Source organism: Schistocerca nitens, chromosome 2 (assembly GCF_023898315.1).
Source record: "Schistocerca nitens isolate TAMUIC-IGC-003100 chromosome 2, iqSchNite1.1, whole genome shotgun sequence".
In the NCBI taxonomy this organism is placed as follows: Eukaryota; Metazoa; Arthropoda; class Insecta; order Orthoptera; family Acrididae; genus Schistocerca; species Schistocerca nitens.
Window position 1 is genome coordinate 578,050,393 of NC_064615.1, and position 19,515 is coordinate 578,069,907.

The window sequence follows — 19,515 nt, forward strand, 5'->3', positions numbered from 1 at the left end:
ATTTTTTAGGCTGTTTGAGTGTTATGTATTATGTGAGTAGGTGCCTTTGTATAGTTTGAAAATATGTTTATTTATTTATTTATTTTTTAGGCTGTTTGAGTGTTATGTATTATGTGAGTAGGTGCCTTTGTATAGTTCACTGAGTGTTCCAAGCAGTGTTTTGTTGCAGTGTGTTGTATTTTCATAGCAGACTCTCTTTCCTTGTATTATTGCTTTTTGTTTGTGGTAGTTCTCCTCTATTGTGAGTTTTTGATAGAGACTGTCGCTTTCTTTAAGGATCTTAAGATCAGTTTCCATGTTATTTGGGTGATGGTTTCCTTGTATTAGATGATCTGCAAAAGTGGAGTGTCTACTATCACTTCTTAGGCCTCTGAGGTGTTCAGAGTACCTCGTTTTGAAATATCTGCATGTTTGGCCTACGTAGACTGACTGGCATGGACTACAGGTTAACTGAAATATTCCGGCTTTGGAGAATTTGTCTGCTGATGTTCCTAGTGCTTAGATTTTTCTGTACTGTGTTATTTGTGTGGAATGATATTTGTAGCCTTTGTTTCTTCTGTGGACGTTTTTGTTACTGTATGTCAGGATGTACCATGCTGCAGTCTTTATAGGCTGTTCCTGGTACCCTGTGTTTGTCTGGAGTTTGTGATCTTGGTTCTCTGTCATGACTGGTGATTTGTTCATGGTTTGTTCTCTTTTATTTATTTATTTATTTTTTTAATTTTGTTGTTCAGTTTGTTTATCATTTGTGTGTTTTACCCATTCTCTTTGGCTATTTGGTGTATTGTGTTTAGTTCCTGTGTGTAGCTGAGTTTGTCCAGTGGAGTTCTGTTGAGCCTGTACGCATGTGTCTGAAACTTGAGAGTTTGTGTGCTTGGGGGTGGTTGGAGTTGATGTGAATGGTTGTACTTGTGGCTGTAGATTTCCTGAAAATTCCAAATTTATGTTTGTTGTTGATTCTGTGTATGGTGATGTGTAAGAAATTAAGTTCCATTTCCTCTTCTGTCTCAATGGTGAATTTCATTTTTGGGTGAATTGTATTTATGTCACTATGCAATTGTTTTATTCGGGTGTCCGTTTCATCAATCAAGCAAATGATGACATCCACATATCGGTGCTAGTATATAATCTTGTACTGTTTCTGATGTATAATTTCAATGAATATTTTGTTTTCAATCTGATTTAGAAATGTGTTTGAAAGTACACCACTGATGGGTGAGCCCACTGACAGGCCATGTTTTTGTAGATATAACTCCTCCTTGAAAGTGAACTGTTCTGTTCTGTTATAATCTTTAGGGTGGCTTCTATTTCACCTATGTGTGCACTTGTTATGTCTCCTCGATACTGCAGCTGTTTTTTAACAATGCTGATTATTTCTTTTACTGGCACATCTGTGTGCATGGATGTGATGTCAAAAGATACCAGGGTTGCTGTTGATAGTATGTTTATATATCTTTTATCTTTTCTATAATTTCACTGGTATTGTTTAGGTTTCTGTTGTTTGTGAAAGTGTATAATTTATGTAGTAATGTATGTAGGTGTTTAGCTTGCTGGTAAGATGGTGCATTCTTGAACCGATTACGGGCCTGACTGAACAGTTATTTATATGTATCTTTGGTAAACTATTGAGGCTGGGTGCTCTGGGATTGTTTTGTGTTATGTATTTGGCTCAAGTTTCTGTGACGGTGACAGAGTTTTTAAGAGTTCTTGTATGTTTCTTTGGTACCTCATGGTAGGATCATTGATTAATTTGATAATGTTTTTCTGTTCTATAAATTCTTCTGTTTTCTTTATGTATTCTGCCTCATTCATAAGTACAAGTGTATTCCCTTTGTCTGCTCTGGTAATGATTGATTTGTGTTCTTGGAGTTTTTTGTTTAGTTTTATGGAGATATTTTGCTTTTCTGTTTTTGTTTTTGAAATGATGCGGATCTTGTTCTCCTTGAGTGTGTGTTTCATCTCTTCATCTACAAGTTCTCTTGTCAAGTTGGCACTGAAACTTGGGTTGTTCAACTTTTCTTCTTGCTTTATTATGTATTCTGTCTCTGCGATCAGGTTTTCTATGATTTTGTTTGACAGATGTGTGTTTATGTTGTGTTTTGGCCCCTTTTCAAGTAATTCTCTTTATTGTTTTGTTAATTCTATGTCAGTTAAATTGACGAGTCTGTCATGGAACTTGTGTTCGGCCCCTACTCTGTCTTCTTTATCTATTGTTGTGGCAGATCTCATAAGGTGATTCAGTTTTTTGTTTTGTGTTTCTTTCTTTTTGTTCATTAGTACTTCTGCGTAAGACCTGATTTCTTGAGTTATGCCATCGAAATGGCTGGTGCTTTTAAGAGATTAGCTAATTCAAGGTGTGTTTTGTACAACTGAAGATTAAGCTGCTATTTTTTCGTGTACAGAAAACAAATTTCTTCTTCTAAGCAAATAACTTCTGCTTTCCTTTTGGCCACTTGTGCTGCAGGTGACTTGCGTTTATACTGACTTTTACAAAACCAAGGTTTATGTTATCACTTAGACAGATTTTGTTAAACCTGATGTTGAGGATAGTTTTGTGCAGCTGTATTCTTGAATTTGTTGTAGAGCTTCATGGAAAATGCTTGGCTTGGCTTTGAGATACTCATTTTACTACTATTTATCCTTTCTGTAGGACGGAACTCAAATGGTGGAAGGAGGTTTTCTTTTACTTGTTTCTTTTAGCAGTATTGAATAGTTGGGCTGTGTACAAACAAATAACAAAAAAGGACAACATCCCAGGCGTGCTTCATCAACACCTTAGTTAAACAGCTAGCTAGTCATGGTGGTGTGAAAGGGCTTAAGGATTCAAAAGATGAACAATCACCAAACGCAGACAGAGTGTTTGGCCAACACTTCCCAGAAAATATCACAGCTACAGCATCTAAACAAAATTCAGCAAGGTGCTTTAAGGTTTGTGTAGATAATGAGAAAAAGAAACTCGGAAAATAGAAAGAAAATAAACACAGTGGTGGTGTGAGCAATGTGATCAGGATCTCTGCATACCAGACTGTTTTAAAGAGTACCATACGTGAGTAAATTATGTTTAATAAAAAAAAAGAACTGCACTTCTCTATCAAACTTTTCTTGTATGCATATGTTTCTTTCAATAAAATGTTCTTTTGTACATACTTATTTCTTGAAAAGATTCAAAACACTTAGTTTTAGAAATTAGTTTTTTTTTTTTTTTTTTTTTGTTTCATTCAATTTTCGAAACTGGAGAAAAAATTTCATTTACATTCATAAAAAAATTGTATAATGACAGTAGAAAGAGGACATTTCAAACTTTAAAGTAAATAGTTTACTATCCTATATTATCTTCATGGTTTCTTTAAAAAAATCCAGGAAATTGTTTGAAAAGTGTCAGTCTGCAGAGACGAAACCTGTGTAAATGGCTCAGTTAGAAAGTGTAAAAGGGGCAAAGTGGAAGGCCCGAGGAAGGAGACGCATGGAGATTCAAGATCAGAAGGACTGCAGAATCCTCACATAAAATTCAGAGAACCTGGTACACTAGCAACAAGGGAAGGGATTGGGATCAGGAGGGGGGGGGGGGGGGGTGATCTAGGGTTTAGATGCAACCATTAACCCTTTGGCTGCTGCAGCTGTGTGTCTGGCTGGCTGTGTTAAGCACGCTCTTGAGATCGCCTAATCCGTTTACCTGCACTAATAGCCATCTCTGCAGACTGCTGTTTGCACCTGAGCTCTCTGCTCAGCTGACCCTGACCTTGGCCTGTGCTGAGTATTTCTGGAGCCAGAGCGGTTGCGACTGTCTGGCAGTTTGATTGTGATCACCAATGTTACAAATAAACACAGTGTATCTGGATACTTATGCATAGCTTTGAATCTGAAGATGAATTGCTCGACAGACATAATGTACACTGGAACTGCTTATGCTGCTAACGTATAACTCTTAATCAAAGGCTTTCTTTCATTTGAAACTAGTTCTTGTGAATCATCACAAGGTCTGTGTATACATCCAAGTTTTCTTTGGCACACTGATAGTTAATTATCAGCTCTTTGTACATGTAAATGCTGGAGAATCTGTAACGATCAAATGTTGATGTTTGTCTGTACTAGTGCAATAATTGGCCCCCAAACAAATTTGGAGGGAAGCATCTGGATGCCGAGACACACTTTCGAAGCTAACCACTATACTTTGAGCTCATTAACCCAATAAATTATCCCCAGGGAAACTTCAAAGTTAAAAAGTTAATGTTTCTTGTGTATAACTTTTGTTTAAGAATTCAATAAGGGAATACTAAAGTTTCCACACTACCTAACTAAACATCACCTTTAATTCCTAGTCAACTTTTGTACCTTAGAAATGGGCGAGAGTGTGCAACTGACCATCGCCTAATAAAGTTAACCTTCAGATATGTATTTGTACGTAACACCTCTCTATAAAAAATGAATCACTTTGCCTTAGCCTCATTAAAACTCAAGAATCGTTAAACCAGTTTGGATGATTCTTTTTTGTTGCATTCATAATTGTTTGTATAAAAGAAAAGTTTGGAAAAGTTGTTTAGAGAATTGGAAAATTCTGAAAATATGAAGGACCTTTTTTCCATGGAATTTTTACGATTTTTGTTATTCACAACTGAAACAATTGATATGAATAATTATTTTTTTGTTTTCTTCATTATGGCCTTGGACGTGAAGCTTCCAGTCTGTATTTGTCAGCACAGACTGGATGTTTCACATATTCGAGCATAAGGCGGTTGTCAGCATGTTAATTCATCTGGAATGGCTCTTCGAGCTCAGATAATGCTGTGTTTTTATTTACCTATTTATATTTTTGCACTGTTATATTTCCCACCCTTCTTTCTCATCCAGGCTTTGGATCGGCAATGGCGAAGATAATTTTTTTTTATTTTTGTACTTACTTTTTGTTTCTTTTATCTTTTTGTGTTTTCAAATTTGTAAATAATTCTTTCATAAGGAAGTGCTTATTTTCATCTTACTGGTGTAGCAACTTGGCTAGAAGTTCTTCTTTGAGTGGTATGTTTCAAAATGTGATACAGTACACAAGGGTACATTACATGTTTTGCTTTCATATTTCGTTTCTCGTTGCACATTCTGTTTCAAGCAGACTAGTCCACACTTTTTGGATCGGTCACTTGGAAAGACATTTGGAAAGTGCCTTCCAGTAAAGTGCAGACGATTCTCATCATCAGAGCATCTTCCTTTCCTATCTGTTCTCCGTTATGTAGGAAACTTTTCCTCAAGTTCTTGTACCAGACATAAATAAAAATCTGCGAACGGTATTTTTCTCCCTATCACCGATCTGTGAAAAGTGTGAAGGTCCACAACACGAAAAAAAAAACTTTTTGTACCATATAACAGATGTACGCGCAGATTCAACTGAGCTTAATAGTATGTCAGAGTGGTAAATTCCCCTTCTCCATGTTTCGGTTTCTTCTGTAGATTCCATAAATTGTGCCTGTTGCTACGTACAGTACCGCATGCTGGTCTTCTATGGTTGTGAAGCCAGAGGAACAATTCTGGACTTGTATACCTATTGTCAACTTACAGCCACTACGTTACCGGAGTGCCCCGAATTATGGGCTTAAATTTCTGTTGTTGTACCTGTGTATACAACGAAATCCAAGACGTATCCAGCTTTACAATTGCACAACACAAATGTCTTGATTCCAAATCTACTTCGTTTTGAAGGAATGAATTGTTTAATAGATAAGCAACCTTTGAACAACAATAGGCTTTCAATGACACAGTGCTTTTTGTATGGATTAAACACACTGTGCAACGCCATACGAGCTGTATCAATTATTTTTCTAATTTTAAACAAACTGTCATCTCCATGATTGGCAGAGATGACACTAAAATGCAACATTCTGGGGACATAAGTTTGCCGATAACTGGAATGACCAGAAATACATCTCTTAACCAATATTCCCTTATTCTCAACTTTATTAACATGGGCAATAATAAGCCAAATATCAATGAAGCAATATAGTTACTCAAAACCAGTGTCTTTCGAGGTGGACAGTCGAGAATGAACTGATTCCAACCTATTTGCCATGGTGAAAGTGTAAAAACATTTCATTTCACATGCTATAAAATCGATTTTCTGATTGAAACAGCATGAAAAAGGATAGAACTCTTGAATCAGGCACTAGTTGCCAATTATGTCCTGAAGATAAATTATCAAATGCATATAGTGCTGGACTGAAATCACACTTTTGCAAATCAAATTTGTCACTAAGGCATGGTCGTTTATGGATCGCATTGTCTTCACTTTCAGAATCTGAAGAAGAATTATCCTGGTGAGCTCTAATAGGTGAAGTACATGGACGTGTATTATTATGAGATTCTTCTGAAGAATCATCACCACTACAGTCATTGGAGCTGCCACACTCACTGTCACTGTCACTTCTTGTGAGTATCTGCAGTATCTCTTCATCAGTGTAACCATGCCGACGTGCCACTTGTTTGTGAAACTCAAAAGTGATATACTCTAAAGCAGAAATGCAGACAGGAAGCTGAACAACACAAGTCGCCTAGCGGGAATGTTGAACAGCAACTGTGAAATCTGACAGAAATACTGCTGAAAACTAACCACCACCACCACAGAAGCAAAATGCAGATTATCACACGAACCAGCTAGCAAGAATGTCGAACAGCAACTGTAAAATCTGACGAAAGTACCGCTGAGCAGCTATACATGTCTGCAAGACCACAGGTAGCGAAACCGGCTGACGGTAAAAGCTGTCATTAGGACTCAGGTACCGGCCAGGCCGTGATGGTGAATGCCGCCTGCAGCACCCATGGGAAATACCACTGCAGCGTCTAACGGTGTCCGCAACCCCTGCGGAAAGGTAGTGTGTGGTGGGATTTCACGTCTGCAGTGCTCAAAGGGTTAAAGTCAAGCCTGTTGTGTTCAGTAGCACTTAAATAATTAAAAATAAACATAAAAAATATCACAATTCCACTTAGCTGCATATTATAAAAATGTATGTATACTCCCTAACATGGGAACATTCAGTATTTTGTGTTTACATTTGCAAGAAATGTATTTCATTGAAATTTTGCACAAAATGCAACTGTGTGAGTCCATGCCAAAGGGAAAATCTGTATAAAAGTTCCAAAACAACAAGTGTTTCTTAACACAAGTTAGCTTGCTTTTAGTATTGATGTTTTATGATGAAAGTACACACATGTGAAACCACACCTTTTGTATTGTAAGTACAGAGCCAAACATATATAGAAAAAAAAAAAAGAAGTCAAAATAATCACTCTTTTGAGCTATGATAGCTGTGCAAACAGAATCTAAAAAACAGATTTTGTTGCATAAAAAACTTGTAACAACTGGTTGTCATGAGGCATTCTACTCTATAGGGAATCCCTGTTCTGCTTCGGATGGTCTTGGCAGCAAAAAATGCAATAATTCATTACTAATGTGCCAAAGCCAATGTTCAGGTACAGAAATTCACAGTACAGATAACAGTAGGCACACAGATCTGCACATGCCTGGGATTAGCTACGTGAAATTTGAGAAATCCACTATGCCAGTAAAACACTGGTCTTAGTGGTGAAATGCCAGACTAAAAATCCAAAGCTCATCGGTTAGATCCCCAGTCAATCCTACGATTTTTATGGTCACTTATCACTTCTTTAAGCCCTGGCAATATTTGTTCCTGTGATGAATACACAGTTGCACTATGGCTCGAAATCCTCATGTAAGTATAGGTCCGGTTTAACTGGCTAGGCAAGTCAGTTCAAATGTCTGAGTAAGGCACTACGGTATTAAAAATAATCTCTGAATGGATGATCACTTTACTTGATCCAGAAATAAGTGATCCCTTTTTTATCAACTACACAGTAAACATTTTATTATGGTTATTAATTCTTAAGAGACCACTATAGGCTGTGGAAGGTATCAGTAAAATCAAACAGTACAGCAATACAAAGTAAGTGAAAATAGGCAAGAATAAAAGTGTACACCTTAAAAACATTTACCCAAATTGAGCAAGTCACCGTCACCATGCAACCAAGGGCACCAGATGCTAATATTTTGGAGGAAAGAGGCTCAAACAATCAGTTTCGGATCTTTATATCAGTTTTCAAAATTTATTGAGAGCTGAGAGATCATGCAATGTTATGCCAAGGAGGTTCTGCAACCACATTTTGTCCATTCCAGCACAGAGCCCCCCCTCCCCCCTAAGGAGTTATACAGTATGCTAAAGCATGAGCCCCTACAGCTTATCACACTTGATGAGAGCGTGTAGCCTGCATCACACAAGAACATGCTTCCGTGCATAGAGGCAGAGCGATAGGGAAGCATGGAAGGGATGTGGTCTGCGTGAGTGTGCCGGCAGGGAGTGAGCAAATGAAGTCTGCGGTACCAAACTGTGTTACTTAGGGCAACAATCAGTTTTATTTGCCTATGGTACATCATATTATATTTTAAAATCTAGGAGGAGATAAAACATTATAAAAATGATTTTAATCAATTGTCTATAAGAGAGAAATCTAGCTTCACATCTTGACATTGCGTCCACTGCTACACAGCTACAGTCCTTGTCATTTCAGAAGACGAGAACAGTTGACACGGCTTTGTGAAGATGTCAAGTATAATTTTTCGCAAAATAATAATGGGCTAATGACTAGATCATTGAAAAGGGTTGCAATAATTATTGATTATCGTGACTTGGACTGTATTATAAGTTGACATGTAATACACAGATAAATTAATTTCAAACTCCAACTAAAAACAATATAGTTACTTGATGACTATTTATAATCCATATTTTTTAAAAAATGTGTGTATGTTGGTGTGTTTGCCTGTAATAAAATGTAAATCACTGTGCTTAAAAATTACTGGTAGCAAAGACTAGTGCAAATATTATAGTAAAAAACTGTTAGTAAGCTACCACATTTTCACTGTCAACAGGCATTATTAGTGTAAACTAACTCGTTTGACATCGCATTTATGGTCCACTGAAAAAGCAACAAATTTACCAGCTTCTATGAATTACTCAAAGGAAAGCTGACCAATAATGTTGAAAACCATGGATATAATGACAGTTACTCCCTGTCATTTTAAGGCATTTTCCAGTTCAAGTCCTGAAAATAGCAGGGGTTTACCTGTCGAAATACTAGAGTTTTTGACAAATCTACCCAGCCGCAATCTTGCAAGTAATCAGAGCATACAAGAAACTGGGAAAAGCTTAACTTGTCCTTGGGCAATATGTTGAACATTATAGTCTGCACGCTTCATATGATAGAAATTCCTGACTGTGAAGTTCTCATACACTATGTACGGAATTGATATGTTGACAAACACATTTTTTAAACCATGAGCCTTTAGAACCAAGAAATATTATTACATTACTTTGTTCCATGTCTACATCATAATACCATTGCCACTGCTATCTGAGTCCATGTGCGAACCATCTTCACCTATCTGTCAAAGACTTCTTTCTGGAGCTTTTCAGCATGATGCACACGGTGTGCTCACGCTAAAGGTGGGACGCTGTCTATTGCTTAGTGCACTAGTGATTCAGTGTCTGTTATCTTGAATGTTCCATTTTTTGCCCCACATAGCCTTTAACTTGTGCCCAAACTAATTCTGCTGGATTATACTGGTAAAGACACATGAGTAAATGCAAAACTGTGTGAGCACATTCACATGCAAGAAATTCACATTCTGTCACATGACTTGTATAAATTAACGAGCTGCATTCTGTCACGTGACTTGTATAAACTAATAAGTTGCAGGATTTCGGCACAAGTCTAGCTTGTACAGCACAAAATATTATGCCAGAGCACAATATCTGCTTTCTTGGTGTCTACACTTGAAGTTTTTTCTCTGTAGCAGCTGAATGATAACTGGCAAGGTAATTACAATAACCGGCTTTGCAGCAAAGTATGGCAAGAATTGTTCAGTGAATCATTTCTTGAAACTGACAGCGTAGATTTCCAAACGGTAGTAACAGATGTTTATCTTACACTGAAATACAGGTTTACTCTCAGGAACAAAACCAGAAGAAGAGCCATCATGCGAATAATTACCTGAGAATCTTTGCTCTGGGAACTTTAAAACAATGAGTAACCTCACTCATTTTCCAGCAGTTACTCATCAAATGATTCCAATTCACCCATGTTTCGATAAGGTAATGCACTGCTCAACTACCTCCTCCTCTTGTATCGTGCATCTTTCTAAGGGATGTTGTTTGTGCTGCACCCATATCAATGTCATATTTTTTGAATCAAAAACTCTCTTCTCAATACATTTTAAACCAATGTCTTTCACAATTCGTTGCATTGGTGAATCACTACCTTTGAAACCAATTTTCTTATGCATAATAGTAAGAAGATTTTGTGATGATGGGTATTCACTACTTATACACATTTCAAAAACTGAACTTTGTAAATATCACTGTAAAAATCATCCATTTGTATTACTGGTATCTTGTGACTTCAAGCATTCCAGGCGACATGAGACCAAATTTTCCTGAGTCTTCTACAGCTCTGACATTTTTGTTTACTATTCTCTGTGAAGTTCTCCTGACGACACACACTTCTGCAGTTTGCTGTCTTCAAAATGTCAAAGTCCCACTTTCAGATTCATATTTGAAAAAGTTATAAATGTGGTACATAAACCTACTTGCCTGCTTGTGAAGCACTTCATGTTTATTTCTGTCACCTGATATATTTACTGAAAATCACACTAACACATATACAGATGCACATTCACAGCTATACTGCTACAAGAAAATAACACTGAGGTGTGAATGAATAATTTGGTCGCTCTATGAATGAAACAGAATTGTCACAAAGTAGAGAAACAGCACGGCATGTGGGTGAGACATTCTCACAGTCTAGTTGCAACTTGTGGCTGGCCACTTGGAGAGAGAGAGAGAGAGAGAGAGAGAGAGAGAGAAAGAGAGAGAGAGAGAGAGAATCTTATTGGCTGCTAGCAGTTAATGGAGGGAAATGTGCAGAATGGCTCACAACTGGGCTGCCTTCTTACATGATAGTAATTATAGATAATGTGAAAACCATATCAGACCAAGACCCCAGTTATCACACTGACTGAGTTAGGATGAACTATGATAATCTTTGCCATGACATTTGCATTGCTGTCATACAGTAGATCAGCTGCTGAATGAACCATACATACTATTATTATTGGGAATATTTTGAAATGTGACTCAGGTCATCATTTGGGATCTGTATGATGTAATACTTTGTTATAGTGCTGCTTTTATTGTAAAGAGAGACGGCAATACACCCTGTTGATCTTCAGCATTATGCTTTCCACATCTGATGTTGTGGTGACACCACTGTGTTGTTACTTTGGTCATTCACATGTCCCAATTGAGGTGGTAAGTCATGCAGATCAATTTGGCAGATGATGCTTTTTGTGAAAATGTGTACTTCTGTGTGCTTTGCTTTGTTTCAGCCTTTAAAGCATTCTATTCCCCATCTACAGAAATAACCTTGGCATAGTGCACTGGTCACTAGGTCATAATTTTTAATGTACCTGATCACTTCTTAGTTTTTTAAGGTTCCATTGCCTAATGCCATATCTCTTTTTTCCTATTTAGTCTATCCTTTATACTTATTAGGTTACAACAATATTATGCAGTCTAGTATCTGAAATATAAACCATTGTCTAATAGATGTTATTTAAAAAATGGAAAAAATCAGTCACAAACATATTTCATACCAGTTAAGATATTGTGAATACACAAAAATGTTAAGTGTGCACTTCACTGACAAATACAACTGACATAATCCTGCACTTGCAGCTGTTCTGGTGTCCAGCAGCATCAATAATGAGCTTTTTCAACAAATTTAACATTTATTAGCTACTTTGAAAAAATTCTAACTTGATATTCAAGAGAAAGTTTGCTTGTTACGTATTTTCACTTTTCATGGATCATTTGTACAATTTATCATAATGATATGGAACAACTCATGTTACGTTCACATTACACATTCATATGTAAATATGGCTACATGCTGATCATCTACAATTATTATTATTATTATTATTATTATTATTATTATTTAGTATTGTTGTGTGTTAATAATTCTCACCCATGATCTTTTAGACATTACAAAATTAGAACTTCTTATTCTTCTCAAAAACAGAACAAGTTGTCAGGGAGAAAATTTTTTCAGTTTATTTTCAAATTTAAATTTGCTGTTTATCACACATTTTATATGCATATCATTGGGTAAGTGATCAAAAATTTTCATGGCAGCATTGTGCACCCCTTTCTGTGCTGAAGACAACCTTATGGTGAGTAAAGTATGGTGTTTTTTCTTCTAATACTGGCATTAAGTACATCACTTCTCCCTTTGAACTGCAGTGGATTATTTACAACAAACTTCATGAGCAAACAGATACACTATGAGGCAGTAGTAAAATTGTGTAACTCCTTAAAAAGATGTCTGCAAGACAAAATTGTGGGTGAGCACCACATATCATCTTTACAGCATGTTTTTGAGCAGTGAAAATTTCTTTTTTAAAGTTAAGTTACCCCAGAACATTATTCCATTGCCATTACTTGGCTGTCAAACTATGAGCTCTCTCCCATTTCATGTGCTGTTGAGTTGCACTGATATCTCCAATGGTAACGACCGAGTAATAAAAGTTCTTTTTATATGGGCTTACCTGGACCTCAGGCACTCCTTCAAACAGTTCATCCAAAGTCTCCTGAAGGAATAGAATCAATTTCTTCTGTAAAACTTCCCAAGAGTTCTTGTGATTGACGTTCAGAACACCACCACCTCCAACAAGTGGCAAAACAGCAACACATCTAGCCACCAACTGCACAGTTTGTTTATCTGGGTTATCAACGAATTTCATAAGGAATTGTTCAATATTACTCTGAAACCAAGAAAATTACTTGCTATCAGTCATGTGAAATAAACTCAAATCCATTTATTAATTAATAAGAGACAAATACTTTGAAAGTGTTAACTTCTGGAATTTACAACCTCAATGTAAAATTGCCATTTGAGTAGCAGACAGAGTGAAAGTCTAATGCTCTGCAGACTGAAGACCTATAAATCACTCACATCTTTAGGTGAAGTTTCTTTGTCAAATCATAACACACTATGGAAGCAACCATAATGCTACTTAACATGGTGGATTCATGTATTGTGGACTTCAATCAATATGGCACCAGGACACCCTACATTTTTCTTTTGATGTGTTGATATTTAAATGATACCACACTGCTTACAACTACCAATATTTGATCTTATATTATAGCAGCCATCCACATACCCCAGTTTTCTAAATGGCATGATACTGAAAAACCGCAAAGGTGTCCACTCCATTTAGATAATGTGGTAACCCACTGGGATACCATCTAGGTATTGGGCACCAGCCAAAGACTCCAATGTCGGCCGTCATCACAAGATTGTTACATAAGATGCAACAGTCACACCACATCCGCTATCATGAAGCATGCCCACGAGGGGGAGATGACACAGCTAGCGGTCATGCATAAGGTCTAAGCTGGTGCCTCCCAGCGCCACATGCGACATGCCATCTATGTATGTTATTGCTGCCCAGTGATTGCTCTGAGTCTGATCTCACGCATCTTTCTATTTACTACACAACCAACAACTACACAACCAACAACTGTACTGTACCTTTCTTACCACATGACTACACAATACGTTGTATCCGTTGTGAATTATTGTCCTGTGAGATAATTAAATGGCGACAATTTAGAGCATTTTTCAAGTTTGTTATATAACTGTGGACTGTGTCAACAGGCTACCTCAGCGGGTGTGTCAATGGAAGTCATGCTACAGCAATTCCTGTAACAGCAGTTATAGGGACAGAAACATCAGGAAATCTTATTGTCCGCATTGCTCTCCTGCTGTTGGCTACAAATCCACCGCCATTACCTCTTTATGACGAGATGGCGGAGGAGAGGGAAACATGTCAGTAGCACCTCTGCCCCCAGCGCTTCACCACATTCCAGGTAATGGATCCAGCCACTGTAAAACCACTTTTCCTTTTGTTGATCTTGTCCAATACATACTGCTTTTTTGCAAATTGTCCCCTTTCATGGTACCAGCACATCTGACTTTTGACAAAATGTGTGCTCTGTTAAACACCTACTTTCACTGACACTGCCATGTCATTGCATCCCATATGGAATTTTACAAGTGTTGTAAACAACCTAATCAGTCATACCATGCATGGGTAGCCGAACTGCAGAGACTCAGTTGGAAATGTCGTTTTGTGATTCCAGTACATAAGGAATCATATGCCAAGGAGATGATTAGGGAAATAATCATTCAGGCAGCTCTGAATACGGAGTTGCATCAGAAAGCTCTACATTTTGAGGATCCTCCTTTGGAGTTTCCCTGGTTGCAGGCCATTGATTAGAAATATGAGGTGATGTGGTGGCTTCCGCATCACACCCGGAGAGGTATCCAACTTTGCCGACACAGCAAATGCAGCAACAATAGAGTGCAAACACTTATGCACTCTGACTCTGACTTGTAAACAAGGAAAGAAGTCTTGGTCGATTGACTGGGGCTCATTTCCATCATGTCAGAGAAGTCTGCCCTGGTAGGTGGGCACAGTGTGAGGCATGCCAGAAGGTAGTACAGTCTGTGTCTGTCTGTCTGCCAATTCTGGACAAAAAACACAGGAATTAATTGACATTAATGTGATTCTGCCAGTCTCACACCATAGTGATGTCACCTACGAAACTGTTGACCACACTCACTTTGCGCAATAAATAAATTCAGTAACAGCTGGTGCCTCTGCATCCCTGGTAAACACTCAAATGAATCACCAACTGGGAGCAGTGCTCCTTAAAGCCACAGCTCACCACTTAGTGGCATATAACAAACAACACAGTCCACTCTAAGGGCAACTCACAATTGTGGTGACACACAAAAATGTCTCATGACATCTCACCTTCCTTGTGATTCACAGCATGGATACAAAGTATGTATCTGGCCTTGATACTTTTTCAGCTTTTGGATTTGTCATCGATAACTTGGTCCACCTGGGACTGGAACAGATACTCTTGCAGTAAACCCACACTAAGGAGTACCCTGACATTTTCTCTGAGGGTCTGGCACAAGCGAAGAACTTCACAGTGCACATTACATTACAGAAACTGGCATGCCTTTGCTTCTTCCATGCATGATGCATGCCCCTTGCTCTGCAGAATGCAGTCAAGAATGAGCTACATAGATTGACAGCCTTGGAATCATTGAACAGGTGTCAGCAAGAAAGTGTGCTATGCCATTGGTTATTGTGAAAAAACTGTGCCTATGTGGTATTGTTGAGGTTACTGTCAAATCCAGTCACAGATCAATATGTATTGCATTTCAAAACCAGATGAGCTTTCCGCTGCACTTGCCAGTATTTTTCAAACGTCATCTCTGTGAAGCTTGCTTAAAATTACCCCTAGATGAAGAATCAAAGAAAGTCAAGGCAATCAACAAGCCACATGGATTAATATCATTTCAAATGCTTAGTTTTTGGGGTGGTCAGTGCCCCAGCAATTTTCAAAGGTTCCTCGAGTAACTGCTGTAGGACATTCCAGGCTGCTTAAATTACCTAGACGGCAATTCAGTGATGGATGCCACAAGGAGGAACATTTAAGGAACTTCCAGCAGGTGTGCCACACACTCCAGTTCACAGGTCTCAAATGAAACCTCAAACAATCTCTCTTTTTTCAACCGTTGGTGGAATACCTAGGATAAATCACCTCTCGCAAAGGTGTTAAGCCCACATAGAAGCAGGTCAAACAAGTCATCGGGCTTCATCGCCACATAAATTTAAAGAAGCTCCTGTTCTACTTGGGAAAAGTAATGTGTTACAGAAAATTTATACCAGGCATGGCATTGGCTGTGCACCTTCTCAACAACCTGCAGAAGAATGGCATCCCTTTTGTATGGTTGGAGGCATGTGAAAGGGCATTCAAGACCCTGAAGCAGGCTTTCCTATCGGTACCTTGTCTCGCCACATTTCCAATTGGGCAAATACCTAGTGGTGGCTGCGGATGCCTAGAAATTTCACCACACTATGGGCTACAAGCTATATATATGCCTCTTTGTTCCCGCAGCAAAGCTACCTGAGAGGACTGCCCACTTACTCCAGCACCAGGCAGTCTTTCTCAGCAAGTACAATTACAAAATTCACTTACGCAAATGCCACTCAACTATCCAACACTCATGCCCTGTCTCCCAATGGGCTCCGTCTCAGAGTTCGAACAAGTCAAGATCTTAAGCTTCCAGAGGGATGAAGAGGCTCAATATATGGTCGATGCTTTTCCTATTACAGGGACCCCTATGGCCATGGCCCTGGCCGAGGACACCATCTTACACAAGTACCACAGTACATACAACAGGGCTGACCAGACCACATTCTCAGTCAGTAGTTCAGCCTGTTGTGGCATTACTTCCATCTCTGCCACTGGTTAATCCTGGTGGATGGAGTTACCCTACTAACTACGGATCAATGGTCTCCCTGGGTAGTCCCACTGGAACCTCTGCACCTGACAACCTTATGGCTCTTGAATCAAGGTCACTGGGGGATTTCATGAACTACACTGCTCAGCTAGCACCATGTGCACTGGCCGAGCAGAGACTGGCAGTTCAAACATCTTGTCAGCAACTATCATTAGCATGAACAACAGCAAGTAACTCCCCAGCAAATGTTCTCAACCTGGCAGACACCCTCCTGTTCGTGTGAGCGGGTTCATTTCGATTTCGTTGGCCCGTTCCTGGATACTATGTGGCTGACTGTCCTTGACGCATACTCCAACCTTCCGTACACGGTCAACTGTTGGTCCATGAGTACAGAGGCTACAGTCGCTGCATTCAGCAGAATTTTTGCTACCGAAGGACTTCCTCTCATGCTGGTTTTCAGCAAGTTCTGACACAGAAATGGCATTCTAGACCTGCTATCTCCGTCTTTCCACCCCAATCAAATGGTGAGTCGGAAGACATGAAAACATTTAAAACACAGGTGAAGAAATACGTAGCTGACGCTCCTACAGATGTGGCACTAAAACTTTTTTTTTAGTTCCTTCAGGTCAACACCAACAGGGGAGAGGAGCCCATTGGAACCCGTCCATGGCAGTCAGTCCTGTACCCTCATCAATCTCGTGCTGCTATCACCAAGCATAGGGCCTCAGATGGCAGGATATGCGGATTCCAGCAGTCGTCTGGTAGCCCTCTGATGATGGGGGACCTGATGGTGACATGCCATCAAACTCAACAATGTTTGCAAGACACATTTGTGGTGACATCATCTTTCACTTCTCTTTTGCAAAACTATCTGCTACCTCACCTCCTGCTCCTGAGCTATTTCTGCTCTCTGGTTCTCATCCCTATTCACCAATCCCAGCCATGTCCTCATCTCCCTCTTGCCCTCTGCTGCCAGTGTCAGAGCCACCAAGACTCTGACTGCACCAGGAGCTGGTAAAACCGGACAGGCCATCCGATGCTTCCAACAACATCGGCCTGGTTTAGAGTGCCGCCCAGACCCCTGGCCAGTTGGGGGTCAACTCACTGAGATGCAGCTCGCTGCTTCCCCATCTCCAATGTCGGCTATTGTTGCACAACTGGCACACACAACAGAACAATCACTCAGCGTCCACCACTGCAGTGTGGCTACCTGGGATAAACACTGTGGCCAAGTGACCACTCATGGCAGCTACACAGGCACCTATCAGCAACACCGGCGATGTGCTGTCTATGTATATGATCACTACCCAGCAGTCAACCCCAGTCTGCTTTTGCTCATCGTGCTAATTATTATGTTGGTTATAATTGTACTGTACCTGTCTTGCAACATGGCTATGCTACACACTGTATCCATTGTAAACTATTGTCCTGTGAGACTGTTAAATATACTTGTTCTGGAGGTGTCATCTTGTGTTATACTTGTTCTGGAGGTGTTGTCTTGTGTTTTTTTTTTTTTTTTTTTTTTTTTTTTTTTTTTTTTTTTTTTTGTTGCGAATTACAGCAGATACTGTTCACAGTTATCCATAAAATAAACAAGATTTCAGTATTTTGTATCTCTTGATCAAGAGGTGAAACAATTAGCGACGCAAACAACACTGGAGGAGTAGAGCTGAGAGCACAACACAGGACACACAGAGCGATGGCAATTCAAAAAAAGATTAAAAGATAATATTTTGCACATAATGCTATGTAATGGGGAGAAAAATGGAGAAACTGAAAATGGAAGGTTAAACATGAACACAGCAAACATATAAACTTCACTAGTGATACAGTCATCTTTAATTTCATTCCTTATGGAATGAATGTTCACAACATGCCAAAAAAACATTTATTACTTTCAACTCAAAAGGGATCCCTGAAAGGGTGTCTCAGGTCTCTGACAGGAGTTAAACAAACTGACAGGCAGGAGCACAGAATAAGGCTACAGATAACAAAGTGCAATGATAATCTAATCTCTTTTTACTTCTCTTAAAGCATTTTTTTTTTATTTCTCTGACACCATAAAGAAAGCAACATGGTACATTACTGGCCTTGCAGTCACTTGATAATCAACAACCAATGCTGAATCTTGTAGCTCAGCTACACACACACACACAGTTGAAATTAAAGAGAAGAAAATAGCTCAAAATATACTGCCACTGCAGTAACATAGCAACTGGTTCACTTATGCTCTAGCAATCCAATCCATACAAATATTTTATCTGTTACATCTTCCTAATTCATGGCTCATCTCCATTTTCTTCCCCTCACTCACTATATTTTCTGGAATAATAACCCCCCCCCCCCCAACAAGAGAATTCTGCACTTTTAACATAATTTATGAATGGAAAACATGTTTGTATCACAGAAAATATCTGTTCACTAGTGAGAAAATGCTGTCGCTTCTCAACAGTAAACTCATTTCAAAAAATAAAAGAAGAAAACGAGTCAATGATTATTCTGGAAAAGGAATTGTTGAAGTTCTTGCAAAAGCAAGCATTCCACTGTAAAAAAAAAGGGAAACTGCATTAAGGGTGCAGATTGCTGATTTCCTGAATAAAGATCTAGCATCTGTGAGGACTCAGCAGGATAAATATTGGCCATATTTGAGATCAATGTGGGTCAGACATATTAGTAAAAGCATCCTACAGGTCCAGTTCAGTAATCTTACGTGTAGAAGTGCTTCTAATATGCAGAAACAATATTACATTATTACCAATCCTTAAATAGTGAACTGAACTGCAGACCTCATCCTTCTATTTGCTACAAAAGCAGTTGTTCTTGAAAACTGCAAGTGGAATCTATCTGAGTGATGGTACAATCTGAAACACACATTTTTTTGTGCAAGAGGATACATTACTTTTTGGACATATATTACATCACAGCAATTGGTTTATAGCAACCTACACTTCTTAATACAGTTTCCACAAAAATTAGAAATTCAGTAACCAGCAGCATGCAATTTTGTTTTGCACAGTCTGTATTTGTTAACCCCCCCCCCCAAGCCCCCTTTTCTTTGCCTTCAAATTTTCT

The 19,515-nt window shown here is 38.8% G+C and overlaps 1 protein-coding gene across 2 annotated transcripts in view; it reads right to left on the reverse strand.

The window, feature by feature from the left end:
* The window catches only part of LOC126236627 (uncharacterized), a 122,876-nt gene that overhangs the window by 51,434 nt on the left and 51,927 nt on the right, over positions 1 to 19,515 (reverse strand). For both annotated transcript variants that reach the window (XM_049946075.1, XM_049946074.1), the window contains exon 6: positions 12,662 to 12,877. In XM_049946075.1, the coding sequence (XP_049802032.1) occupies positions 12,662 to 12,877 (216 nt within the window). The remainder of the gene's footprint in view (positions 1 to 12,661; positions 12,878 to 19,515) is intronic.